The sequence below is a fragment of the Perognathus longimembris genome, chromosome 1 (genome assembly GCF_023159225.1).
Source record: "Perognathus longimembris pacificus isolate PPM17 chromosome 1, ASM2315922v1, whole genome shotgun sequence".
NCBI classification, from domain to species: Eukaryota; Metazoa; Chordata; class Mammalia; order Rodentia; family Heteromyidae; genus Perognathus; species Perognathus longimembris.
The window spans coordinates 56,050,917-56,077,005 of NC_063161.1; the positions used below are offsets into that span (position 1 = coordinate 56,050,917).

At 51.9% G+C, this 26,089-nt stretch overlaps 1 protein-coding gene across 8 annotated transcripts in view; it reads left to right on the forward strand.

The window, feature by feature from the left end:
* Hdac7 (histone deacetylase 7) overlaps positions 1-26,089 on the forward strand; it is a 44,047-nt gene that overhangs the window by 16,724 nt on the left and 1,234 nt on the right. For 3 of the 8 annotated variants that reach the window (XM_048365703.1, XM_048365672.1, XM_048365720.1), the window contains exons 2-25: positions 1,896-1,946; positions 5,284-5,495; positions 5,596-5,683; positions 5,937-6,048; positions 6,876-6,991; positions 7,228-7,353; positions 7,667-7,758; positions 7,950-8,060; positions 8,185-8,365; positions 8,528-8,718; positions 8,932-9,105; positions 10,821-11,040; positions 13,023-13,156; positions 13,307-13,427; positions 13,663-13,712; positions 15,067-15,174; positions 18,174-18,229; positions 18,373-18,460; positions 20,214-20,333; positions 20,554-20,651; positions 22,250-22,368; positions 23,011-23,144; positions 23,453-23,537; positions 25,833-25,968. In XM_048365703.1, the coding sequence (XP_048221660.1) occupies positions 1,896-1,946; positions 5,284-5,495; positions 5,596-5,683; positions 5,937-6,048; positions 6,876-6,991; positions 7,228-7,353; positions 7,667-7,758; positions 7,950-8,060; positions 8,185-8,365; positions 8,528-8,718; positions 8,932-9,105; positions 10,821-11,040; positions 13,023-13,156; positions 13,307-13,427; positions 13,663-13,712; positions 15,067-15,174; positions 18,174-18,229; positions 18,373-18,460; positions 20,214-20,333; positions 20,554-20,651; positions 22,250-22,368; positions 23,011-23,144; positions 23,453-23,537; positions 25,833-25,968 (2,923 nt within the window). Of the gene's footprint in view, positions 1-1,739; positions 1,807-1,895; positions 1,947-5,283; positions 5,496-5,595; positions 5,684-5,936; positions 6,049-6,875; positions 6,992-7,227; positions 7,354-7,666; positions 7,759-7,949; positions 8,061-8,184; positions 8,366-8,527; positions 8,719-8,931; positions 9,106-10,820; positions 11,041-13,022; positions 13,157-13,306; positions 13,428-13,662; positions 13,713-15,066; positions 15,175-18,173; positions 18,230-18,372; positions 18,461-20,213; positions 20,334-20,553; positions 20,673-20,736; positions 20,837-22,249; positions 22,369-23,010; positions 23,152-23,289; positions 23,432-23,452; positions 23,538-25,832; positions 26,040-26,089 lie in introns of those variants that run through there. The other 5 variants (XM_048365712.1, XR_007213721.1, XM_048365685.1 and 2 more) reach the window with 5 other exon arrangements.

Sequence of the window (26,089 nt, forward strand, 5' to 3'; positions counted from 1 at the left end):
ATCCTCACTCAGCACACAGCCAGCGAAGAGAAGGAGAAGCTGGGTTTTTATAGGAAGTACTTTTGGAAGTAGCATCTTTGTGGACAAACTTGTACTCACATGTGCGTGCATGCTTGCGCACACACACACATACGTGCGTATGTGTGCATCTAAACAGTTTAGACTCTGATCATCACCACAAAACATCCCTTAGGGACCTGATAACAAATTACCATAGGGCTCAGGGTCATTATTTTTTCTCCTCTCAGGAGGGTGCATGGTGTCCACAATCTGTGGTTACCAGACAAACAAGGCACAGAGACCTGGCTGTGCTCCCAAGCATGAAGGCTGTTGACCAGCCCTTGGGCAGGGACTGAGAGGAGGTGGCAGAGAATTCCCAGGAGGCAGGAGAATAGAGGCATGATATGGTCACTGGGAGTACATCTGGAACCAGTTCCAGTACCTTCTTTTGGGGGGACCTGGTTCCACGGAAGAAAGGAGCAGTCTTAAGACACCTAGGGTCACAGTATCCTGAGGAAGGGGAGTCCTCCTGGCATTGAGGGTTCTTGGGGCTCACAGATCCTGCCATATCTTGTGTTTGGTTTACAGGGTCTGCCCTGTGCAGGGTGTCAGATGGGACTGCCTGACATAGGCTATCTTGGAGTTGAGGTGGTAGACTGAAGCACCAGAAGCCAGGAGACTAGCAGTTAGGAGGGATCATGCCAGGATCCACTTGACACTGAGCGGACTGAATAGGCCTGCCTCTACTGAATTTCATCAACCAAAACTTGGGGTGTTAGTGTTTGAAAGCCATCAGCGGCAGAAGGAGGTGGGATGTCCCCCAGTGCTTGGCACCAAGCCTTCTTTATCTACAGGGTCCTGCTTATAGGGATTTCTTTTTCCTCTGCTTTTGGAGGAGAAACAGCTTTAGGGGCCTGAAACACAAGGTTACAGAACAGTGCCTGCTACTTGTCCTTTAGGGACAATTCCTCTGTTCCCACGTGTGTCCTGAGGACTTTCTGTGTGTCCACCAAATGCCCCCTCCAGGTGGCCCTCAGCTTCTTTCTGGCATCCTTTGCTTTGGCTCAGATTTGGGATGGCTGGATGGGGAAGATGTCCTCTGTGGACAGGTGGCCTCCTAGCCCACCTTGCTGTCACATCCCCGCCCCTCATCCTCGCCCCAGGCCTTGCTGTTGCTGGCCAGCCTGGGGCCCTGCTAAAGTCTGGTGGGTTCCGAGTGGAATGTGAGGGCCAGCCAGAGTTTTATGTTTAGGAAGCAGAGCAAGGTGGCTATTTTTAAAAGGGGAGATTTTTTAGCTCAGGTTATCAGAGGAAGTGGCCTGAGGCTGAGCGGGTTTCTTTTCTTGGGCCACAGAATGAGGAGTTGGAGGAGAGGGGGTTCTATCCATGGGGTCCTTGGGCTGTGTGTTTCATACCTCCTGGCTACTTCACAGTTCCTACCAGATCTAGCCTGACTTCCAGGCTATGATCCAGCCCTCCCTCATTAGAAATGTCTCCATTCCTTTCTGCTCCTTTCTCTCTCACCCCTCTCCAAGCCTGCTCTCCTCAGCTCCCTCCTGGCCTTCCCAGCCTAGGGCCCCACCTCCCCTCCCCACCTGCTTCTTTCCCTTCAGGCTATTGGAGCCTAGTTTGGCTGCCCAAGGAAGATTGTATCTGACCACATCAGGGAGGGCTGAGGGCATTGGTGGGTGAGCTGGGGCCTCCTTAGGTTCTTGCCGGTGACTTTGACTTTGTCCAAGACCTGAGTCACTCCGTAGTTGGCCAAGCAAAAGGGATCTGGGGATTCCTCTCAGCTAGCGTGGAGTGGTAGGAAGCCTGCTTGATGTAGTCTCTCTCCTTTCTTGCCCCCTTCCCGTCTCTGCAGCCCCTTCATTCTACCTCTCTTCTCTCTACAGATGGGACCCAGGTGAGCCCACGTGCCCACTGCCCTAGTCCCCTTGGCACAGGTAAGAGTCAAGCCGGAGGCTGATCACCGGAGGCAGAGTAGGAGGGATGGAAGGAACATGGGAAAACGTAGTTCTGAAGGGTTAGGGGTTTGAGAAACAGTGAATTGACTGGGCCAGAGATGCGAGGATGTTATAGTTCCAGAAGAGGGAAAGTCATTGGGTTTCCTGGGGAGAGGGGAATAAGAGAGATACCTCAGATCCAGGGTGATCCCACTACAGAAACCACTACAGAAAAAGGACAAACAGGACAGAAAGGAAGATGTTAATATTTATGCCCAGATTCCTACCCATGTCATACATTGAGCCAGTATCTGATCAGTGTTCTTGTTTTTGACCAGTCCAACTCCTTTTTTTTTTTTTTTTTTTGCTGGTTCTGGGGCTTGAACTCAGGGTCTGGGCACTGATCCTGAGTCTCTTTGTGCTCAAAGCTCGTGCCCAACCACTTGAGCCACAGCATCATTTCTGTTTTTTTGGTGGTTAATTGGAGATAAGAGTCCCATGATTTTTCTACCCAGGCTGACTTTGAATCGCGGTTCTTATATCTCAGCCTCCTGAGTAGCATTAGCCACTGGGCCAGGCCTTCCCCTTTCTTAATTCCATCTGATGCCCTATTGAGGGCTGCTGAGTATAAGATGACCTAAAGATTCCATGTGCAAGGGAGAAATAGAAGGCCAGGTGTCTCTGTTGCAGTCAGCTGTCCGAAAGTTGGAGAGACAGGACATCATAGAAAGTCAGGACCCTCCAACAAGAAAAAAACCAGTAGGATGCAATATGTGACCAAGGCTAAATGAGAGGGACCTGATTGATGAGTTTTATCCTAGCATTAAAGGAATCATTTTCTGTGTTAGGACACTTTGTAGACATTTTAGGAGGGATACGGAGGCTTATCCACCCATCCCATGTTTGTTAATTGTCATGTGCTTGGTGGTATTCTAGGCCTGGAGACAATGAACAATGGACAAACTAAGTCCCTGCCTATGGAGACGTTGTCCACATGTCTGGGGTGGTACTTCTTCACACAAAGTACTTATCATGCCTTGGAATGAAGTCCACAAGGAAGGGATGATGGGTACTGGCCTGTCTAGCTAGGCTTTGAACAATGAGTAGAACTTGGAAATGTAGAATGGAAGAGACAAGGGCAAGTACATTGGTGAGCCAAAGTTCAAAGGACAAAAGGTACTGGGCCTGTGCAAGGGCAGAGGAGACTGATAGTTGTGGTGGTGGGTTTGTATTCAGATGTAGTAGAACAAGTTGAGGGAAGCCAAGTTACCACCAGATTGTTGGAGTGTACCACCTCCTTTCCCCCATCTACACATGCCAGACCACCCTCATAGGCATTCCTGGGGTTTCTGGCAGAGCCCCTCCTTTGTCCCTAAGGCTCCAGACATGGTGGAGGGATCCACTGATAAGGAACTTTTCCAAGTCTGTGTGTGGCTGAAGCTGTTTGCTGGAGATCTGGTGACTCACTTTGGGTTCCATTATATATATTATCTGGGGGAAGAAGCCAGTACTGGGGAAGACTGAGGCCTTTCATGGGCCAGGAGTATGTGGGCATACAAGTCCCAGACTTGACCAGAATGATTTCCCAAGTAGTCACTTTGACTGAGGGCAAGGGTATGGAGGCCATGCAGGGCATCTCTTGTGGGCTGCATGTGGATGGACAACCATCCTCTCAGATCCCCTGATATCAAGTGCTTGGTATTCATCAGTGTGTGTGTGTGTGTGTGTGTGTGTGTGTGTGTGTGTGTGTGTGTGTGTGTGTCCTGGGGCCTGAACTCAGGGCTTGGACACTGTTCCTGAGCTTTTATGTTTAGGGCTAGCACTCTATCACTTGAACCACAGCTCCATGTTTGGCTTTTTTGGTAGTTAATTAGAGGTACTGGGCTTTTTTGCCCAGTCTGGCTGTGAGTCATGATCCTTAGATCTTAGCTTTCTGAGTAGCTAGGATTATAGGCATGAGCTACCAGTACCTGACTTGGTATTCATCTTATGGTCGGTGTTGGAGCATCAACCTATCGCAAAGTCCCTCCTCCTTTGTGCAGTGAAGAAACCCCTTCCCAGGAAGATGACTTCCTAAGGTTGATAGGAAAAAACAGAGCACTGGCCTCAGCGGGATTGGAACTCATGCCCGCTCTGCCCTTTCCCCTTTAAGCTTTTGTGTACTCATTTGGGATAATGGAATTGTAATGACCACCTCCTAGGGCAAGTAGGGGTGATGAGGTGAATGAGTTTTGTAGTCTCTCGTGCACATGTGCTACAGATGTTAAGATTATGATTGGTGGTGATTGCACTGGGCCTGGAGGCTACATTTCCTGACTTCCTGACTGGTATTCTGCCAGGATGCCTTTCCAGTCGCCCTCAGCCTCTGACCCAGAGGACAGCCATTGCTGGTCCATTAAGAGAGACTTCAAGGAGGCCTGTCTGGGAGCTTTCCCCACTGTGTCTCCTTTTGTGGGGGCCAGCTTCTTAGCCTCTCTTCCCTTTCTGAAGGATAATCATCTTACCCCCCCTCCCCCGCCCGCAGCATCTCAGTATCCCTGACTGCTCCGCTCAGCCTGGCCAGCTGGCTGTACTGGCATAGCCCCTGGTCTGATGGTGAGCTATAAATAGCTCCTGCACCCACGATCTTGGCAGGGTGCTTCTGGCGTGGGTGCAATGGACACTGGAGAAGAGACAGCTGAGCCTGTTGGGCTCACCAGGCCAGGCCCAGAGCTGACTGGGAGGGGAACTGGGAGCAGGATGCATGAGCACCTGGGTTCTGGTGAACTGAGAAGCCTGCCCCTGCCTCCCCCTCCCTCCCGCACAAAGTTCTTCAGGCCCAGGGGTGGCCAGCTAAGGAGGCTGTGAGTTTAAAGAATCAGTCCCAGGCCTGGATGGGACAGAGCCTGCAACTGAGGGCTGGAAGTTGAGCAGAGTTGAGTGTATTTGCCTGTCTGATCACTTGCCTTTGAGCCTGGCTCATCTCATTCTGAGGGGTGGGGGCTGGGGGGAGGGTGGAACCTGGAATGTACCAACACAGATAGGATGCTGCTGCTCCCTAGTCCTCAGCCGCAGGCCTGGGGAGGAGTGTATTTAAGGGAAAGGTACTGTTCCATGAGCAGTCAAGCAGCTGGCTGTGTTTGAGCCACTAGCAATGCAGGGAATACATCTGGCAATTTCGTGACCTCCTTTCTCACAGGTAAAATAGAAACACTGGGACCTACTTGCAGGACTATGGCCAGGCTTAAGTAAGGCAAAGGCCCCTTGAGGGTGTTTTGCTGTTGTTGAGTCAGCCTGATGAGGCTGATTAGGTTGTGACCAAGCTTTCCGCCTGACTGTCCTCCCTCTGTATCCGCAGGCTGCCCTGCTCTCCGTGCAGACGCGCCCGGCCCTCAGCCTCAGCCCATGGACTTGAGGGTGGGCCAGAGGCCCCCAGTGGAGCCCCCTCCTGAGCCCACACTGCTGGCCCTGCAGCATCCCCAGCGCCTCCATCGCCACCTCTTCCTAGCAGGCCTTCAGCAGCAGCAGCAGCAGCAGCAACAACAGCAGCGGTCGGCCGAGCCCATGAGGGTAAAACCTGAGCTCCTGGACCACACCCAGCCTCCCCAGACCCTTGCCCCAGCCTTTCATTCTGGTCCCTTTTTTTCTGAGCTACTGACCCTGCCCACAGCTCTCTATGGACCCGCCAATGCCTGAGCTGCAAGGGCAGCAAGAACAAGAGCTACGGCAGCTTCTCAATAAGGACAAGAGCAAGCGAAGTAAGGATGGGGCCTTCCTGCTCTCCCTGCCGGGGTGTCCACAGCCAGCCTGAGCTCTACCTGTGGTCAGAGGAGGGTGTGGGGCTATCTTGAGGTTTCACAGGAGGGTTGGGACCATGGGCTTGGCACTTGCCTGAGGAGTCCTTAGGACATTGTGTGCTGGAGTTGTGGAGGGGGCAAGGGGCAGAGAATGTGCCCAGGAGGCCATCTGTCTACCTACTACAAGCCCACTCTTGGTTCTCTGTCCCTGCAGGCGCTGTAGCCAGCAGTGTGGTCAAGCAGAAGCTGGCCGAGGTGATCCTGAAGAAACAGCAGGCAGCCCTGGGAAGGACAGGCCATTCCAATAGTCCCAGCATTCCTTACAGGTAGCTCCTCGTCCCTAGCATGTCCACAGTGTCCCTTTCTCTCTGGACACTAGCCTGCAAGGGCCTGTCCCTTTCCTTCCCATTGACTCTCCCCTAGTCTTTACCTTCATCTAGACACAATCTCCCTCTCCCCGACTTCTGTCTTTAATTTTTATTTAGTGCTGGTATTGTGACTTGAACTCGGGACAGACACATGTGCTATTCGTGTGTGTGTGTGTGTGTGTGTGTGTGTGTGTGTGTGTGTGTGTGTGTCCTGTTATTAGGCTTGAACTCATGGTCTAGGTGCTGTTTCTTAGCTTTTTCACTCAAGGCTGGCACTCTACCACTTTAGTCACAGCTCCATTTCAGCTTTTTGGTGACTCATTAGAGACGAAAGTCTCACAGGCTTTCCTGCCTGGGCTGGCTGGCTTTGGACAACCATCTTCACATCTCAGCCTCCCCGAGTAGCTAGGATTACAGAACTTGAGCCACCATAGCTTGTCTGTCTCTTAGCTTTTTTGCTCAAGGCTATATTGCTCTCTCACCTGAGCCACAGATTCACTTCAACTTCTCTCTCATTTGAGGTGCTTTCTACCTCCCACTCCCCACCCCTTTTCCCCCCTCCCCCACACAGAGCAACATAGCAGGTTCCTACCATGGGAAACAAAGTACCAGTAGGCTCCAAGACCTGCCTACATTAGATCTCTTTATTGTGGCTGCTAGTAGCATGGGTGGCCCACTGCTGCCCCCTGGAGAGAGCTTGTGCCCCTGCCTAGCCCTGCATTGCCAGTCCCACCTGGGACTGCCTTCCTGCCCCTCTTGAAGCACACTTGACCTTCACCCCACAGAACCCTGGAGCCCTTGGACACGGAAGGAGCTGCTCGATCCATGCTCAGTAGCTTTCTGCCTCCTGTTTCCAGCCTACCCAGTGAACCCCCAGAACACTTCCCCCTGCGTAAGACAGGTGAGCTGGACAGACAGGTAGGGGAACATTTTGTCGGGATTAGGCACAGATAGGGACTCCGATTTGGGTGAGAATGAGAAGAGAGCTGAGCTGGGCTGGTCCTGAACCATCAGCTCAAGACTTGGACTCTTCCATCTCTCACCATCGCCGAGAGGGCGGGGTGTGGAGACTAGAGAGAACAGAGAAGAGAAAGGAGGCTGGCCTGGAGCCTGGGTCACCCAAGGGCCTCCCCACAGTGTCTGAGCCCAACTTGAAGCTGCGCTACAAGCCCAAGAAGTCTCTGGAGCGACGTAAGAACCCACTGCTCCGCAAGGAGAGTGCCCCCCCGAGCCTCCGGAGAAGACCTGCAGAAACTCTTGGAGGTGAGGGCCAGCCAGGTGGGGGTTGCATTCCTGTTACTTTGTCTGGGCTTGTCCCTTAGGGTCAGGTCTCACCTAGGCATAGGACCTCTCCTGGCCCACCCGGGGGTAAATCAAGACTAACACCCAATCCCTGCTCAGTTGGCTATGCTAATATTTGCCCAGAAAAGAAAAGACCTTGAAAAACCCTTTCAGAGGTGCTGTGGGCTAGTAGGCCAAGGGGCTGTACATGGGTATCCTGCACAGGGGGGCTTGGCTGCACTTCTTGACCACCTATGGTCCCCTAACTATGCTCCCTTTCTCCCCCAACCCTCAGACTCCTCCCCCAGTAGTAGCAGCACACCTGCATCGGGGTGCAGCTCCCCTAATGACAGCGAGCATGGTCCCACCCCTGTCCTGGGCTCAGAGGTAAGGCCTTTCAGGGCCTGGGTTCCCCTTGGGGCTCAGCCTTCTTATTCCAACAAATGGCCACTCCAGCTTGGGGCTATATGTAGGGCTTGGGTAGCCTTGTACCAGGGCCTCCTGTGTCTTCTGGGGAGGGGGTTCCAGGGATTATAGTTCTGGGACCGATGACCCGTCACCCTGCTCCCCCATGGCAGGCGCTCTTGGGCCAGCGGCTGCGGCTGCAGGAGACTTCTCTGGCCCCGTTTGCCTTGCCGACAGTGTCCTTGTTGCCTGCAATCACGCTGGGGCTGCCCGCCCCTGCCAGGGTGAGTGGCTGGGGCACCTCTCCCCAACGTCAAGCTCCTCCAGCCTCTTTCGTGTCCCATCACCTTCCCTGTCTTCTGCCAGAATCTTCTCCCTGCTATTGATTTGTCCCTGCTTCTCTCCCAGGCTGATGGTGACCGCAGGACCCATTCGACTCTGGGCCCTCGAGGTCCAGTCTTGGGGAGCCCCCATGCTCCCCTCTTCCTGCACCATGGACTGGAGCCCGAGGTTGGGGGCACCCTGCCCTCTTGCCTGCAGCCCATTCTCCTCCTGGATCCTTCAGTCTCTCACACCCACCTGCTAACTAGTGAGTCCCACTGCTGCCCCCAGAAAGGGGCTGGATTTCTGCACCCCGGCAAGCTCGGGGAAGGACCCATCTTACTAGCCCCACCTAGTCTTCATCCTTATGCCCTTGTCCCTCTGTGGCTCCTTGTGGCTTCTTCCTCATGCTCCACTCCATTCTTTCCAGTGCCCGGACTTGGGCCCCTGCCCTTCCACTTTGCCCAGTCCTTACTGACCACGGAACGGCTTTCTGGCTCGGGCCTCCACCGGCCACTGGGCCGGACCCGCTCAGAGCCCCTGCCCCCTAGTGCCCACCCATTGTTGGGACCTCTGCAGCCACATCCGGAACGGCTCAAACCTGATGTCCAGATGATCAAGGTGAGGGGAACTCGGAAGATACAGAAAGGGTGCTTAACTGGGCCCCTGTGGCTAAAAGAAGGGGGGGGGGGTGTCTTAAGATTACTAGATTCTGGAGGGCAAGATAGAGAAGGTGTTTGGTGGAGTTCTAGCAAGGTGAGGGCCTTCCTGCCCAGCCCTACCTCCCCACCTCCCTCCATTTGGGCTTCTCAGCCAGGTATCTCCCCTCCCTAGAGACCAGCCAAGCCCAGCGAGAAGCCCCGACTACGACAGATCCCCTCGGCTGAGGACCTAGAAACAGATGGTGGGGGAATGGGGCAGGTGGTGGACGACAGCCTGGAATTCAGGGATCCAAACCATGGGCAGCCTGAAGGCAGAGGCCCTGTTCCTCTCCAGCAGCATCAGCAGGTATGGCTGTACCCAGGTGCCCCTCAGCAAGTAGAATCAGAAGACCTGAGACTTGGCATGAGGTGGGAAGGGAGGAAGACAGGTCCTCAATGCAGGGGGACAACTCTAGAACCCTGGTTGTGCTGGCAGATCCTGGGCAGGTGGAACAGGTGTTCCTTGACCAGTGATGAGGCTGGCTTTTCACATGGCTGGCACACTCCCCAGACTCTACATACAGAGAGATGATGCCTTTGAATGGCAGAACCTCTGCAATCTGAGATCTGCAATGAAGGTGTGGGCAGGGATGTTGCTTCTGAGGGCTGTAAGGGAAGACACTAGGTAGGCTATCTTCCTGGTTTATAAGTTGATGTCTTCTTTCCTCTCTGTGTCTATTTACATCTTCTCTCTGTCTGCATCCCCGAACTCAGGCTAGCCTCATAATACTTCTGCCTCAGTCTTCCAAGTGCTGGGATTTTTAAGTGTACGAAACCACATGTGGTTATGTTGTATTTGTTCATTCATTCATTTAGTGCTGGTCTTGGGGCTTGAACTCATGCTCTTGCTCATGCTTAAGACTGGTGCTCTACCCCTTCAGCCATACTTTGACTTTTGGCTGTGTGTGTGTGTGTGTGTGTGTGTGTGTGTGTGTGTGTGTGTGTGTGCACCAGTCCTGGGGCTTGAACTCAGAGCTTAGGTACTATCCCTGAGCTTTTTTGCTCAAGGCTAGCACTCTACCACATGAGCCACAATTCTTCTGGCTTTTTTTTTTTTTTTTGTAGTTAATAGACTTTCTGGCCAGGTTGGCTTTGAGTAATTATCCTCAGATCTCAGCCTCCTGGGTAGCTAGGATTACAAGCGAGAGCCACCACATCCAGCTACTTAGGGCTTTTGAGTGGTTAATTGGAGATAAAAGTTTCTTGGACTTTCTTGCCCAAGCTGGCTTCAAACTTGATACTCTGCTCTCAGCCTCCTGAGTAGCTAGGATTATAGGTGTGAGCCACTAGTACCTGTTTCTTCTGTATATAAAGACAACTACCTTATTAGATTAGGGCCTACCTTCAGCACTTCATTATGACTTGGTTACCACTGCAAAGACCAGGGGCTTTGGTTATTTCTATCACTTTCTGAGGTCTTGGCATATGAATTTTACAGGCATTTCCACCATAACAATATGCTAACTGCACCTGTGTGTAGTGACTCATGCAGTGCCCCATGCTCCCCCATGCAGTAGTTGGTCTTTAAAGATAAGGAGATCCTAGTCAGAGTGGAGGCTAGGAAATTCTAGGGGTGCAAGGTGAGTAGGATGGACGTACATCTTCAAGGGAGCTGCTGGGATCAGGGGGTTCAGAATCAAAAAGCCAGAGCCCAGATAGAAAGCAACCCCCCCAAAAAAACTGGGTGCAGGGCTGGGAATGTGGCTTAGCTGTAGAGTGCTTGCCTAGCATGTATGAAGCCCTGGGTTCGATTCCTCAGCACCACATAAACAGAAAAAGCTAGAAGTGGCGCTGTGGCTCAAGTGGTAGAGTGCTAGCCTTGAGCAAAAGAAGCCAGGGACAGTGCTCAGGCCCTGAGTACAAGAGTCAGGACTGGCAAAAAAAATAAAGAAAGAAAGAAAGGCTGGGTGCATCCTCAAATCTCTCCAGAACAAGGAACTACCTAGAGGCTTTCAAGAGCTTGGGAAGAAGCTGGTAGAACACATGGGAGACCCCTGAGACGAAAGCCCCTGTCTCCTGTAGGCATTGCTGTGGGAACATCAGCGGCTGCCTGGGAAGCCTTCCCGGGGGAGCACTGGCGACTCCGTGCTTCTTCCTGTGGGCCAGGGAGGACACCGACTCCTGTCCAGGACTCAGTCTTCCCCAGCTGCACCTGCTTCACTGCTGACCCCAGAGCCCGCTGGACAGGCTGGAGTGCTCCCCAGCTCAGAGACCCCCCCCAGGACGCTGCCCTTCACCACAGGTAAGACCAGAGCAGAGGCAGGAGGATGGGGCTTGAGGCCTGGGTCTATGTCTGTGCATGGTGGGGCCTGGGATAACATTAAACTTCACAGAGGGGCTGGGGATATAGCCTAGTGGCAAGAGTGCCTGCCTCGGATACACGAGGCCCTAGGTTCGATTCCCCAGCACCACATATACAGAAAACGGCCAGAAGCGGCGCTGTGGCTCAAGTGGCGGAGTGCTAGCCTTGAGCGGGAAGAAGCCAGGGACAATGCTCAGGCCCGGAGTCCAAGGCCCAGGACTGGCCAAAAACAAACAAAAAAAAAACAAAAAAAAAAAACTTCACAGAGTAGTTTCTTGGAATTGTGGGGTGCTCACGGTGCCCACAGTACCACGGAAGTCTCACAGATTTTTCTGCCCAGGCTGGTTTTGAACTTCTATCCTCAGATCTCAGCCTCCTGAGTAGCTAGGATTATTAGCCACCGGTGTGAGCCACCAGCACCTGGCTCAATTCAGTATTTTGCTGGTTAAATAGAAATAAAGGCTCATGGACTTTTCTGCCTGGGCCAGCTCCAAACTGTGATCCTCAAATCTCAGCCTCCTGAGCAGCTGGAATTACCAGTGTTAAGACACTTTGCCTGGCTGAATTCTTGTATTTCATTACAGTATTTTATTTTTTAATTATTTGGATGGTAAGGTTGTTACTTATTTTTCCTCATTTTAATTTCCTTATGCATAAGTTTTTATTCTTACCTGGCTTTATTTTTTAAGAGTTGTTCTTGGGGGCTGGGAATATGGCCTAGTGGCAAGAGTGCTTGCCTCGTATACATGAAGCCCTGGGTTTGATTCCTCAGCACCACATATATAGATAACAGCCAGAAGTGGCGCTGTGGCTCAAGTGTTAGAGTGATATAGCCTTGAGCAAAAAGAAGCCAGGGACAGTGCTCATGCCCTGAGTTCAAGGCCCAGGACTGGCCAAAAAAACAAAAAAAAAGAGTTGCTCTTAAAAAGAGTGACAGTAGCTGGGTACTAGTTGTTCACGGCTGTAATTCTAGCTTCAAAGAGCTGGGAGCTGAGGATTTCAGTTCGAAGCCAGCCTGGGCAGGGAAATCCATGAGACTCTTATCTCTAATTAATCCTCCAAGAGCTGGAAATGGAGCTGTGTCTCAAGTAGTAGAGTGCTAGCTGTGAGCACAAAAGCTCAGGGACAGTGCTCAGGTCAAACCCCAGAACTGGCACAGAGAGAAAGAGACGGGGGGAAGGAGGGAAGAGAAAAACATTTGGATCCAAATGGTATGAGCCTATGAGCCTTCTGAAGGCCCTCGGTGTTGCAGGGCCCGCAGAAAGTTGGTTTCAGGACCCCACTCCTACCTCACAAGTGTACCGAAACCCACACTCAAGCCCCTTTGTAAAATAGCATAGTGTTTGCATATTGCCTGTGCACCCACTTCTGTATCCCTTAAATCATCTCTAGATATAGTACCTAATACAATGCAAATGCTATGTAAAGCTGTCATGTTTTTTTACATATTGTTTAGGGAATAATGACAAGGGAAACAAGGAAACAAATGAATTTTTATCCCCCTTGAGTATTTTCCATGTGCATTTGGGAGAGGCAGCTAGTCAGTCTCCTGGGTTCCATTTGTCTTATCACACTACCCAGTGGCATTGTGGGCTTCTCCTTGCACTCTCCTCTGGATTGGTGACACACAGAAGGGCATACCAGGGTGCTGGGCCTTGTTGTATTTAGGCTCTGGGTCCTGGGGAGCACAGGAGATGCGCTGGGCCCATGTGTCAGGAAATGGCCAGGTGCTGCCTATGGCCACCTGGGCAAGCATGTGGGCATGCACAGGACTAAGCTCTGCAGGACAGTCAGGGAGTTACAGGCTTATGGGGGCAGGAGGGGTGTGGGCCATGCCATACCTGGCTCCAGGTGGATCTCTGTGGGTGTTACTCAGGTCAGGGGGCTCTCGGAGTCCCAGTTGTGACCTCTGCTCCTGGCAGGGCTAGTCTACGACTCCGTCATGCTGAAGCACCAGTGCTCCTGCGGAGAAAACAGCAGACACCCGGAGCATGCAGGCCGCATCCAGAGCATCTGGTCACGGCTGCAGGAGCGAGGTCTCCGAAGCCAGTGTGAGGTGAGAAGGCAGCGTGGGGGCTGTGGAAGCCACAGAGGTTAAAGTGATGAGATGGAGGCCCTGTGCCAGGGAGAGGTGAGGAGGGAGGATGAGGTAATAGAAGGGCAGTCATGAACGAGGGCTCAGGAGCTCTGTGGGCCCTTTCCTCAGTGTCTCCGAGGTCGCAAAGCCTCCTTGGAGGAGCTACAGTCGGTCCACTCAGAGCGGCACGTGCTCCTCTATGGCACCAACCCACTCAGCCGCCTCAAACTGGATAATCGGAAGCTGTCAGGTAGGGGATGGATGATGCTTGCCTCTGAATCTCCATGGATACGCACCTCAGCCACTCCCAGCCAGCCTCACTCCAGCTACTGCCCTCATCCCTCTGCTCCTCCACCCACCTGTCCCTGCACTCTGCTCTCCCTACACCTGACCTCCTTCTCAGGGGTCTTCCTTGCTCCTCCCTGCTCCTAGTCAGGCTGGGCCAAGAGCCTCCACATTCATTCAGGCTTGGCGTCTCTCCACAGGGCTCCTAGCACAGCAGATGTTCGTGATGCTGCCCTGTGGTGCGGTTGGGGTAAGTGTGCCCAGGGATCCCCAGTGGGCATTGCCAAGGGCTCTTGGCTTTCTTCCCTTTGGTTCTCCCAGGCCTGGCCCCTCTCTGCCTATGCTTTGTTCTGCCAGACTAAGTGGGCTAGGGATTTTTCCCAGGATGCCTCTGTGCTGGCTGGGAGCTCCTAGGCCCCGAGTGTATCCTAGGCCCCTCAGTGTCGTCCCTCTTCCCCGCCCCCAATTTGGATCTTAGCACCTCACAGTTAGAAAGTGTTTAGTAGATGTTGAGAGAGGCTCCAAGAGGAGAGCCCAGAGTGAGGCTTTGGATCATCTACCTCCTAAGACTCTAGTGATCAGGCCACTTCATGATGAGCCCCCAGGCTGCTCTCCCCACCCAAGAGCGGGTTCTCACACAATTGAGGTTGCCTCTGCCTGGTTCCCAGATCTTGTTAGTACCTGGTATGAGGGCTGTGGTGGTCCTTCATGTGGCCTTGAAGAGCCAAGGTTTTCCTGCTCTGGACATAGCAGCCACCCTCTCTCCAGCCCTACAGTTTTTCTCACCCCTCCTCTGTCAGGGTGGGTTCCTGCCCCTTCCGACATGGCAGCTCTCTGCCTCAGAGGTCCCCATAATGGTTCCAAGCAAGGTGGACACCAGAGTTGGAGGCTGAGTTCAGGAGGGAAAATAGGAGCTCTAGTGGGGTAGGGGGGACTGTTTGGGAGCCAATCAATGCCCAGTTCACAACTCCCCATTTTCTTGCCACTTTCTGGTTTTTCCAACTGTGTTGCTTCTGTTTTCTCCTCCCTCCTCTCCCTTCTCTGTCCTTTTCTCTTTCTCTCTCTCTCTCCAGCCTCTTGAGACTCTCTCTGCCTTCCTCGCCTCTCTCGGTTCGCCTCGCCCTTCCCATCTCCCCATCATGCCCCCCCGGCCCCTCCCTAGCCTTGAGGCCCAGGGATTGGGTTTGGGGGGCCTCCCAGCCTGGGCTAGGGGCCCCGAGTGGAAGACAGTGGTGCAGACGGCCCTCCAGCTCCGACCGTCCCGCAGGGCCTGAGCAGAGTCAGCTGGGGCTTAACACCTCCCTCCCGGCCCAAACCCCAATCCCGCCCAGGTAACGCCATGCCCCCTCCCCTGACTGGGGAGGCAGGTGTGATGCTGCCCGCAGAGTGCTGGCCACCAATGGGCTGGTACTGGGAAGGAAAGTCCTGCTGGGATTGGGGGCACAGGAGGCCTTGCCTTTGGGCGGTGGGGCACTGGGGAGGCAGCACTGTCTGCCCAGCTCCCTGCCCCTCGGGTCCTGGCCATAGGGTGGGTACTGCTCCTCGGGGCCCTGGCTCCTATGCAAAGCCTGGGATGATGCCGGCCTTGACTCTGGCCCCCACAGGTGGACACTGACACCATCTGGAACGAGCTGCATTCCTCCAATGCAGCCCGCTGGGCCGCGGGCAGTGTCACTGACCTCGCCTTCAAAGTGGCTGCTCGAGAGCTGAAGGTACGCAGGACGCATGCTTTCCCCCACACGTGGAAAGTTAGATTGAAATGATAACTCTGTGTAAGCTTGTGCAGGGTCCTATGCATAAATACACAAACCTGCTAACTAAAGTGTGATATATGCAAAGGAGATCCCAATGGCGTAACTCCTTTGAACAACTAACTTAACGGGTTTTTTGTTTTTTGGTTGGTTGGTTGGTTTTTTTGATGCCCATCCTAAGGCTTGAACTTGGCCTGGGTCTTGTCCCTAAGCTATTTTGCTCAAGGCTAGGGCTCTACCATGGTGAGCCACAGATCACCTTCTGACTTTTTTGACTTTCCTGCTGGCTTCAAATCTTGATCCTCAGATCTCATCCTCCTGAGTAACTAGGATTACAGGCATGTGTTTCCAGCACCAGACTCTATCAGTTTAATAAAATGAATACCAGGAAGGGTGGGGGGATGGAGAGGGAAGGGATGAGGGGAGTGAGATCAATGGAGGTGGAGAAAACTGAGGAGGAAAAAGATGGGAAAATACAGTCATAATATTCAATGCACACATGTGGAAATGGAATCAGGTAAATTGAGTGGGTTTGGAGGAGATAAAGGAGACTGATGGAAGGAGTGACACTGATCAAGATGTTTTGTGTTCATAAACTGGCATTTTGAGTTGAAATCCCTTTGTACAAGTACTTGAGGATAATAAGTGAAAATCAAATGAAAAAAATCTTAGGGGAAAAAAAGCAAATAAATAAATGTAGGAGGTTTGAGTTGATCACAAGCAAGCGTAAAGGAGGGGTAGGGTAGGGCAGTGGGCTCCAGATCTCCAAGCCCAGCTCTCTCATTCCTCGTGAGTATTGTGAGAGACACAAGGTCCTGACTACCCATTATCATTTAAAGGCTGGGGGTATGTTTCAAATGGCAGAACACTACCAGGTTCTGGTAGCTCATGACTGTAATCCTAGCTACTCAGAAGACTGGGGATCAAGGTTCAAAGCCAGCATGGGCAGGAAAGCCTATGAGACTCTTATCTCCAATTAACCACTAAAAATGTAGAAGTGGAGCTATGGCTCAAATGGTAGAGTCCTAGCCTTGAGCAAGAAAAGCTCAGGGACCCAGCACCTAAGCCCTGGGCACACACACACAGACACACACAGACACAGACACACACAGACACACACACACACACACACACACACACACACACACACACACGGTAGAGCACCTGCTTAGCAAGCCCAAGGCCCTGGGTTTGAATTCCATTACCACCAAGAAAAAGAAAAGCTAATTGGGTCATTGAAGACGTGCTGCATGGCTGTATGTGTACTGCTGCCATCTCTGGTGCTCCTAAGTGGCATGTTGGCTCTCTCCAGTTGACAGGGGCACTGCAGTGTGGGTTGGAGCCATGTTTGTTGGTCTGGATTGAGCACTTTATGGAGCCTCATGACTCCATTTTCAGGATATTATGGCCCAAGGCAGGTACAGTGACCTCAGTGTCAGAGTCCTTGCAGCTCTGTAATCGGGAGGGAGCCTAGCCCTGGTTTGTTCTGTTTTGTTTGGACAGTACTAGGACTAAACCCAGTGTCTCACACTTGTTAGATATGCATTCTACCACTTGGTCACAGTTCCCCTTTTGGCGTTTTGGTAGTTAAAGATAAGAGTCTCATGGACTTCCCTGCCCAAGGCTGGCATTGAGCTGAGATCCTCAGATCTCAGTCTCCTATGTAGCTAGGATCACAGGTGTGAGCCACGGGCACCCAGCTTCCAGCCCTTTGTGCATTAGTTATTTTTTAAAATATACTTTTAATTGTTATTATGAAGGCATTGTATAGAGGTGTATGTACATTTGTTATTATTGCAACAGTGTCTTGCTTTTGGCCTGAGCCGACCTAGGCTGTGACCCTCCTACTTGTGCTTCCCTCCCATGTCTCTGGGGATGGGTGGGATGTGCCACCAGGCAGAGCCACTGGTTAAGATGGGATCTTGCAAACATCTGTTCACCCAGGCTGACCCCAGCTTGAAGATAAGAAGATGAAACTGGGAGTGTATCAAGTGCTCAGCACAGGGCTAGGCATGTGTGTGTGTGTGGGGGGGGGGTGTAACATAAGAGCCAGTAGTTATCATTGTCAAGTGATTACAGCCAAACATACCAGCAGAGAACACAGCATGGAGACTGAGGCCTGAACATGTGCATACATGGGTACTGAGGCTTGAACTTAGTGTCTGGGCACTGTCTCAGATTTTTTTGTGTGGTTTAAAATATTTTTTATTGTTGTAAAGGTGATGTACAGAGCAGTTACAGTTACATAAGTCAGGTAATGACTTATAATGAATTATAATAAATGACTTATAATAAAATTTCATTTTATTGTCAAGGTGAGGTACAGAGGGGTTATAGTTACATATGTAAGGTAGTGAGTACATTTCTTGTCAAACTTGTTACCCCCCACCTCACTTTTTTCCCACCTCCCCCGCAATGAGTACATTTCTTTTCAGATAGTGTCACCCCTTCCTACTCTCTCTCCCAGTTTTTCCTTCTTGCCCCCACCACAGTTGTATAATATAGTTCATTTTCCACATAGTGTCCTGTGAGTGCCACTCCTATGTTTGTTTCCCTTAGCTTTTTTTGGTCAAGACTAACATTCTGCCACTTGAGCCATAGATTCACCTCTGGCTTTTTGGTGGTTAATTTAGAGATAAGAGTCTCATGGAGGGCTGGGAAGGTTCCTCAGTGGTAGAGTGCTAGCCTAGCATGCATGAAGCCCTGGGTTTGATTCCTCAGTTCCACATAAGCAGAAAAGGCCAGAAGTGGCACTGTGGCTCAAGTGGTAGAGTGCTAGCCTTGAGTAAAAGAAGGTCAGGGACAGTGCTCAGGCCCAGCGTTCAAGCCCCAGAACTGGCAAAAAAAAAAAGAGCCATATGGTCTTCCCTGCTCAGGCTGGCTTTGAGTCCCTATCCTCAGATCTCAGCTTCTTGAGTAGCTAGGACCACAGTCTTTTTTTTTTTTTTTTCTCTTTCCAGAATGGTTTTGCTGTGGTGCGGCCTCCCGGACACCATGCAGATCATTCCACGGCCATGTAAGACCTAAAGGAGATGGAGGAGAGGAGCCCCCAGAGCCTTCCTGCAGGCTGAGGAGCCCTCTGGGAGGGGGAATAAGGGACTGGAGAGGGGGTGTGTGGAGGGGGGGGTGGACTGGCAGGCCCCTCTCTCCTTCTCTCAGGGGCTTCTGCTTCTTCAACTCGGTGGCTATCGCCTGCCGGCAGCTGCAACAGCAGGGCAAAGCCCGCAGGATCCTCATTGTAGACTGGGTATGTTCGCCTGCCCTGGGACCTTCAGAAATGTAGAAAGAGCCAGGCACTGGTGGCTCATGCCTGTCTGCTTAGCTACTCAGGAGATTGGGATTTGAGGATCATGGTTTGAAGCCAGCCCAGGTAGGAATGTCTGAGAGACTCTTACCTCCAATTAACCACTGGAAAGCTAGAAAGTTGGAGTTGTGGCTCAAGTGATAGAGAGCTAGCCTTGAGCAAAATAGCTCAACTTCTGGGTTTTTGCCAGTTAAACTGGAGATTACGAGACTCATGGACTTTTCTGGGCTGTCTTCAAATTGATCTCAGCTTCCTGAGTACTAGGATTACCAGCATGAGTCACTGGCACCAGGCAAAAAGACATTTCTCTTTTCTTTTCTCTCTTTCTTTCTTGCTTCCTTCCTTCCTTCCTTCCTTCCTTTTTCTTTCTTTCTTTCTTCCTTCCTTCCTTCCTTCCTTTCTTTCTTTCTTTTTTTTTTTTCCTAGTCCTGGGCCTTGAACTTAGGGCCTGAGCACTGTCCCTGGCTTCTTTTTGCTCAAGGCTAGCACTCTACCACTTGAAGCACAGCGCCACTTCTAGCTTTTTCTGTATATATGGTGCTGAGGAATCGAACCCAAGGCTTCATGTATACGAGGCAAGTACTCTACCACTAGGCCATATTCCCAGCCCCCAAAAAGGACATTTCTAAGGACAAATTGAGATCAGTGTGGAAAATTTGCTCACTTGGACCCATGCATAATCGTTTAAGACAAAGGCAGGGCCCAGCTCTTCTGGGGACAGGAAGAGGGGAGTGTGGCTGGGCCTCCTGTACCCCCTGGCCCTCCGTGGCTGGGCCTCCTGTACCCCCTGGCCCTCTATGGCTGGGCCTCCTGTACCCCCTGGCCTTCTGTGGCTGAGCTTGGTTTCGGGAGCATCTGCCTGAGTTCATGGTTTCTTTGAAGATGCAGCAGAAGTGCCCCTGACTTGTGTGATCCTGGACACTGCATGGAACTGGCCCACTCACTCATGCTCTCATGTGACCCTAACTACTGTGGCTCACCTCTTCACAGACTGGGGTGCCTCTTCTTCCTCAGGAGCTCATTCTACAGGCATCCCCATGCACCACGGAACTCTGTATCTATCATAAATATAGATTGATAGATAAAGACAGTCAGATGCTATGGTCATATAGATGATAGGTAAAGATAGCCAGATAGCTAGTCAGACAGATGGTAGATGGATAGTAAGATAGATAGATGGCAGATAGATAGAATCTAGACATTACATTTGTACTGGGAGGGAGGAGACAGTATCTTTCCTTATGGAAAGATGAGGCTCAGAGTGAGGCAGTGGATCTTCAGGACCACTCAACCATGTGGTTCTGGGAACCCCAGTTTTTGCACCTCTTGTGTAGTATCTCCAGATGAACAATGGTTATTGACCTTGAGGACACCCCCCCCCCCCGCCTTTTTTTTTGTGCCAGTACTGTGACTTGAACTCAGGACCTAGGTGCTGCTGTCCCTGTGCTTTTTCACTCAAGGCTGGCATGCTGGCTACTTGTGCCACAACTCCACTTCTGGCTTTGGGTGGTTAATTGGGTCTAAGAGTCTCTCAGATTTTCCTCTCCAGTCTAGCTTTGAGGCAGGATCTTTGGATCTCAACTTTCTGAGTAGCTAGGATTACAGACATGAGCCACCAGAGCCTGGCTTTGAAACCCTTCTAATATGTCTTGGCTTCTATCTGTCATCTTCTGGACCTGCTTACCACCTGGCGTAGGATGTTCACCATGGCAACGGCACCCAACAGACCTTCTACCAGGACCCCAATGTGCTCTACATCTCCCTGCATCGCCATGACGATGGCAACTTCTTCCCTGGCAGTGGGGCCGCGGATGAGGTAACACGAGGCTGAGCCTATGTCTGCCAGCCCCACCGACTCCCCTCCCGCACCGGCTCTGCCCTGTTGCCAAGAGCTGTGTGATCACGGGTATATTGCTTAGCCTCCGTGGTCCTCGGTTTTCCTTTTGGAAGTGTAGCGGCTGGGCTGCACTGGCCCCGTAGTGCTGGCATGTGGGGGCTCTGCTCTCCTCATGTTCTTTTTGTACCCTATTTTCCAGGTAGGGACTGGCAGTGGTGAGGGCTTCAATGTCAATGTGGCCTGGGCCGGGGGCCTGGACCCCCCTATGGGGGACCCTGAGTATCTAGCCGCTTTCAGGTAAGCACTCTTGGGGGCCCAGAGGAAGCCAACCCAGCAAGGCCACGCCCTCTCATCCCCCCCCCCCCCCCCCCCCCCGCCACCTCATCCCAAGATTTGGAGAGCGTTTCTAGATTTGGTAGTCAGTGGGAAATCAAGACCTACACAAGAATGAGAAAATTGCCAGGTCTATAATCCTAGCTATGTAGGGAGTCTGAGATCTGAGGATTGCAGTTCAAAGCCAGGCTGGGCAGAAATGTTAAGACTTTTGTCTCATTTATCAGAAAAAAAACAAAACTGGAAGTGGAGCTATGGTTCAAGTGGTAGAGTACCAGCTGTGAATAAAAAAGCTTATCAAGGGGCTGGGAATATGGCCTAGTGGCAAGAGTGCTTGCCTTGTATATATGAAGCCCTGGGTTCGATTCCTCAGCACCACATATATGGAAAAGGCCGGAAGTGGCACTGTGGCTCAAGTTGATAGAGTACTAGCCTTGAGCAAAAAGAAGCCAGGGACATTGCTCAGGCCCTGAGTTAAAGCCCCAAGACTGGCAAAAAAAAAAAAAAATGCTAATTGAGAGCACGAGGCTCTGAGTTCAAGTACCCTAGTGTTAGGGTCAAAGACAAAATGTGTTATACAGTCACATGTTGTCAATATCCAGTGCTGAAGAGATTGATGGCAGGACAAAGTGGACAGCGCTGCCATATGTATTTAGTCAAAAGCAGATTCCTAGGAGGAGTTGGGCCTTAAGCAAGAGAAATGAAACCTGTCTGTAAATTATGTCTACCATCAGCTGGATGCTGGTGGCTCACACCTGTAATCCTAACTCTTCCGGAGTCTGAGATCTGAGGATCACAGTTTGAAGTCAGCCCAGACAGGAAAGTGTCAGACCCTTGTCTCCAATTAACTACCAACAAAAGTTGGAAATAGAGCTGTGGCTCAAGTGGTAGAGTGTTAGCTTTGAGCAAAAAAAGCTTAGGGACAGCATCCAGGCCCTGAGTTCAAGCCCCAGGACTGGCACCAAACAAACAAACAAATGTCTATTGTGGAGGAGTTACTTCAAAAGCCACTCTAGGAGGAGTTCCAGGCTGTGCTCAGGACTATTTTCTCCTTATCTCCATTCCCTGCATGCCATCTGGGGACTGGGAACCCTAGGATTTGATTTGTAAGCCATAATCTCCACAAGTGCTAAGTGTGCAAGAGCCCTGGGTAGTCGTTTGGTTGTTGCTGGCATCTGTGCCCCTTGTCCAGGACTTTGTAGAACATCAAAAGGGGCCTCGGCTCTGGCAGGAGGAAGTGGCTGAGAGGGCAGAGCTTAGTGGCCCAGGACTCAGCTGGTCCAGGTGGCACATAGTAGGGTCAAATCAGTCCAAAGTACCTAGTATTTCCAGTCTCTGAGGAGAGCACGTGGATGGGCAGCCAAGGTCAAGGTGGTCCAAAGGATCTCAGCTGCTGGGAGATTGGGCATCTTGGAGCACTGAGAGCAGATCCATACTTTACCCTCCCTTGCAAGTTGACAAGGGAGGGCTAGCACAGGAGGGGGAGCTTGGCCTGTGCCTAGGCCATCCATACCGTGTGCTGGACCCTATATGCTGACCCCTTTTTCTCCTGGAAACTTCAGGTTAGTGGTGATGCCCATCGCCCGAGAGTTCTCTCCCGATCTGGTCCTGGTGTCCGCTGGGTTTGATGCCGCTGAGGGTCACCCAGCCCCGCTGGGTGGCTACCATGTTTCTGCCAAATGTAAGGGGGCCCCAGCTGAAGGGAGGGTGTCAGGAATGACAGCTGACCTGTAGAAGGAGGAGGAGGCATGACCCAAATCCACAGGGGAAGGGGACAGTGGCTGGCCCACTGCTGAATATGAGGCCTGAATTATGGCCGTGAGATGCCCCTGGGATCCCCAGCCTGGCACAGTCCAGGCCTCTTTCTCAGTACCAAGTCAGTTCACCAGGAAAGGCTGATCAGGCCCCTGGGACGTGGGCCAAAGCTTCTTAGGTCTAGAATTTCCCACCTTGTCATGTGGTTTCCAGACTGGGCTGGCAGCTCTTGAAGGGGGAGGGGCAAGGAAGCAGCTTTCTCAGAACAGAGGGTGCCCGAAAACTCCCTAGGCCACAGGGGAACAGGCGAAGAAGAGGTGGGGTTGGCCCCAGTGGAAGACTCAAACTGAAGTCGATGTGTGGGTTTGAGCCTTACCTAGCCCTGCCACATGGGCAAGACCCTTAGCTTCCCTTAGCCTGGAATAAGCCAGAGACAGCTTTTGCATGGGATCCAGTGTAAGAAGCACTGGGCCTTAGTGTCACTGTTTCCAAGGAGGAAGCAACTAGGGAAGCAATAGGGGTAGGACTAGGTCTACTTCTTCCTCCCGACCCCCTCGTATTTGTTTAGGCTTTGGGTACATGACGCAGCAGCTGATGAACTTGGCAGGAGGTGCAGTGGTGTTGGCCTTGGAGGGTGGACATGACCTCACAGCCATCTGTGATGCATCCGAGGCCTGTGTGGCTGCCCTTCTGGGCAACAAGGTAAGCTGCCTTGCCCCCACCCGTGCACCTGTGGTGACAGGTGAGCCTGGCTTTCACAGGTCTGCTCCAAAGAGCAGACAGATGAGCTGGGATTGGCTTGGCCTGAACGGTAGAAGGGGAGGTAGGACATGGGAAGTGGAATGAGGTGGGCACCACAGATCCCTTCCTAGGTCAGGGTTATTGTGGCCAATGTCGCTGGAGCTCGCAGAGCCGGTAGTGCTTGCCGTTTTGTGCCTAGAGGGCCATGGCCTTTTTAGGGGAGAGAACGAAGCCTGAGAGACTAGGGGTTGACAGGCTGTTTTCTGTAGGTGGATCCCCTTTCAGAAGAAGGCTGGAAGCATAAGCCCAACCTCAACGCCATTCGCTCTCTGGAAGCCGTGATCCGAGTGCACAGTGAGTTCTGGGCCCAACCTTAGGGGCTCACTGGTCCCCGGGGTTAGGGGCTAGCCGCTGGTTTGCAATCAGAATCCACCAGTGGTGATGAGCCAACCCCTCCCCAAGTGGAACCTCTGAACCTTCCAGACGGTCCCTTCACAAAGACCACAAGGCAATGGCCTCCTTGATGCAAGGACTGGAGGCAGATGGCCGTGCTCAAGCCTTTCTGCAAACAAGCACTGCTTTGCGTCTCTCCCTTCAATACTGGTCCCAGGCAGAGCTCTGCTTGCAGCAGAAGTCTTAGACTAGCCACTGTGAAAGAGCCCAAATTCCAGCCCGGCAGTGGTGGCTCAGGCCTGTCATTCTAGCTGAACTCTGAGGATTGTGGTTTGAAGCCAACCCAAGCAGGAAAGCTGGTGAGACTCTTATCTCCAACACCAGAAAACCAGAAGTGGTGCTGTGACTCAAAGTGGTAGAGTACTAGGCTTGAGCAAAAGAGGTCAGAGAAAGTACCCAGGCCCTGAGTTCAAGTTCCATGATCAATAATAAAATAAAATAAAATAAATGCGTCCACATTTGGGAAGCACTTTGCAATCTCAACTTGAACTTAGCTGTTGTGTGCTCTATGTAAAGACTTGTGATGTATTCTGGAGATATGGAAAGAGGTAAAGTAGGTCGCCCCATCAAGTGTGATAAACTAGAGACCTGTGATGTTTCAGTGGTCCAGGTGGCCTTCCTCCTCCCTTTCTTCTATTCAGTTATTTTTGTGGTGCTGGGGATGGAACCCAAGGCCTTCTGCTTGTTGGATAAGCACTCTACCACTGAGCTACACTCTCAGCCCTTGTTGTTGCTATTGGTCATAGTGATTTCTAGAATACGAACTCAGGGCCCCAAGCTTGCTAGACAAGGATTCTACCACTTTAGTCACGTCCTGTCTACGCATGGAGCTTGAACCCAGGACCTGGGCTCTGTCCCTGAGCTGTTTTTGCTCAAGGCTAGTGCTCTACTACTTTGAGCCACACACAGCTCCACTTCCAGATGGTTAATTGGAGTTAAGAGTCACACAGACTTTCCTGCCTGGACTGGCTTTGAATTGCCATCCTCAGATCTCAGCCTCCTGAGTAGCTAGGACTACAAGCATGAGATGCCAGCACCCAGCCCCAGTTCAGGTTGTTTGTTTTGGGTGTTGGACTGAGCTTGAATTCAGGGCCTAGGTACTGTCCCTTGGGTTTTTTTGTTTTGTTTTGGTGCCAGTAGTGGGGCTTGAACTCAGAGCCAGGGCACTGCCCCTTGGCTTTTTTTGTTCAAGCCACAACTACACTTATAGCATTTTGTTGTTGCTGATTCTGATATTTACCTGGAGATAAGTCTCATGGACTTTCCTGCCCTGGATGGCTTTAAACCATGATTTTCAGATCTAAGCCATCTGAGTAGCTAGGATTACAAGCATGAACCACTGGTGCCTAGCCAGCTATTTTTATTTTGTGTTTTGAGGCAGGATCTCATTATGTTACTCTGACTGGCTTCATGCTCACTCTGTAGCCCAGGTTGGCCTCTAACTGTAGATCTTTCTGCCCCAGCATCCCAAATGCTAGGATTATAGGCATGCCATGTCTGGCTCGCATTCTCCTTTGAGTACTATGGGGGACCACAGAAGTGGGACCTTGCGGGCTGGGGATATGGCCTAGTGGCAAGAGTGCCTGCCTCGGATACACGAGGCCCTAGGTTCGATTCCCCAGCACCACATATACAGAAAAACGGCCAGAAGCGGCGCTGTGGCTCAAGTGGCAGAGTGCTAGCCTTGAGCGGGAAGAAGCCAGGGACAGTGCTCAGGCCCTGAGTCCAAGGCCCAGGACTGGCAAAAAAAAAAAAAAAAAAAAAAAGAAGTGGGACCTTGTGCTCCAGGAAGCCAGGGCTCAGGAATGTATGAGCAAGTTTGATCCAGACTCAGTACTGGGGCAAAGAGCCCCCCCCCCCCCCCCCCGCCCCACAGGGCTCACATCCCCACACCCATGGAAGTGGCCAGAAGTAGTCTTTCAGCTGCCAGAGATAGCTGAGCATCTCCCCACTCCCCTCAGCCTGATAGTGTCAAACCTGTTCTGCCAGCTGCTCATGGCTGTGGGCAGGGAGGGGCAGGCCAGGAAAGGGTGCTATATGAAGGGAAGGTGCACTGAGGAGAGCTGACCCCAAGCTGAGGGCACACCCACTGTTCTTGGATTCTGGGCCTAAATCTCCAGCCTCAGTATCTGGTGTAGGATGCAGGATCAAAGGGTTTGTTTTTTTCTAACCTTTCTGACTGGCTTCTTACCCTAGGTAAATACTGGGGTTGCATGCAGCGCTTGGCTTCCTGTCCAGATTCCTGGTGGCCCAGGGTTCCAGGGGCTGATGCAGAAGTGGAAGCCGTGACGGCACTGGCATCCCTCTCCGTGGGCATCCTCACAGAAGACAGGTAATGTCACAGACACAGCCTTGGGAGTCCATGAGCTCCCCCAACCCCTCAGAGCCTCCTAAAACTTGAAGATCCCAGAGCCAGACTCTGTAGCCACACTAGTTCTCTCAAGTTTCCTAAC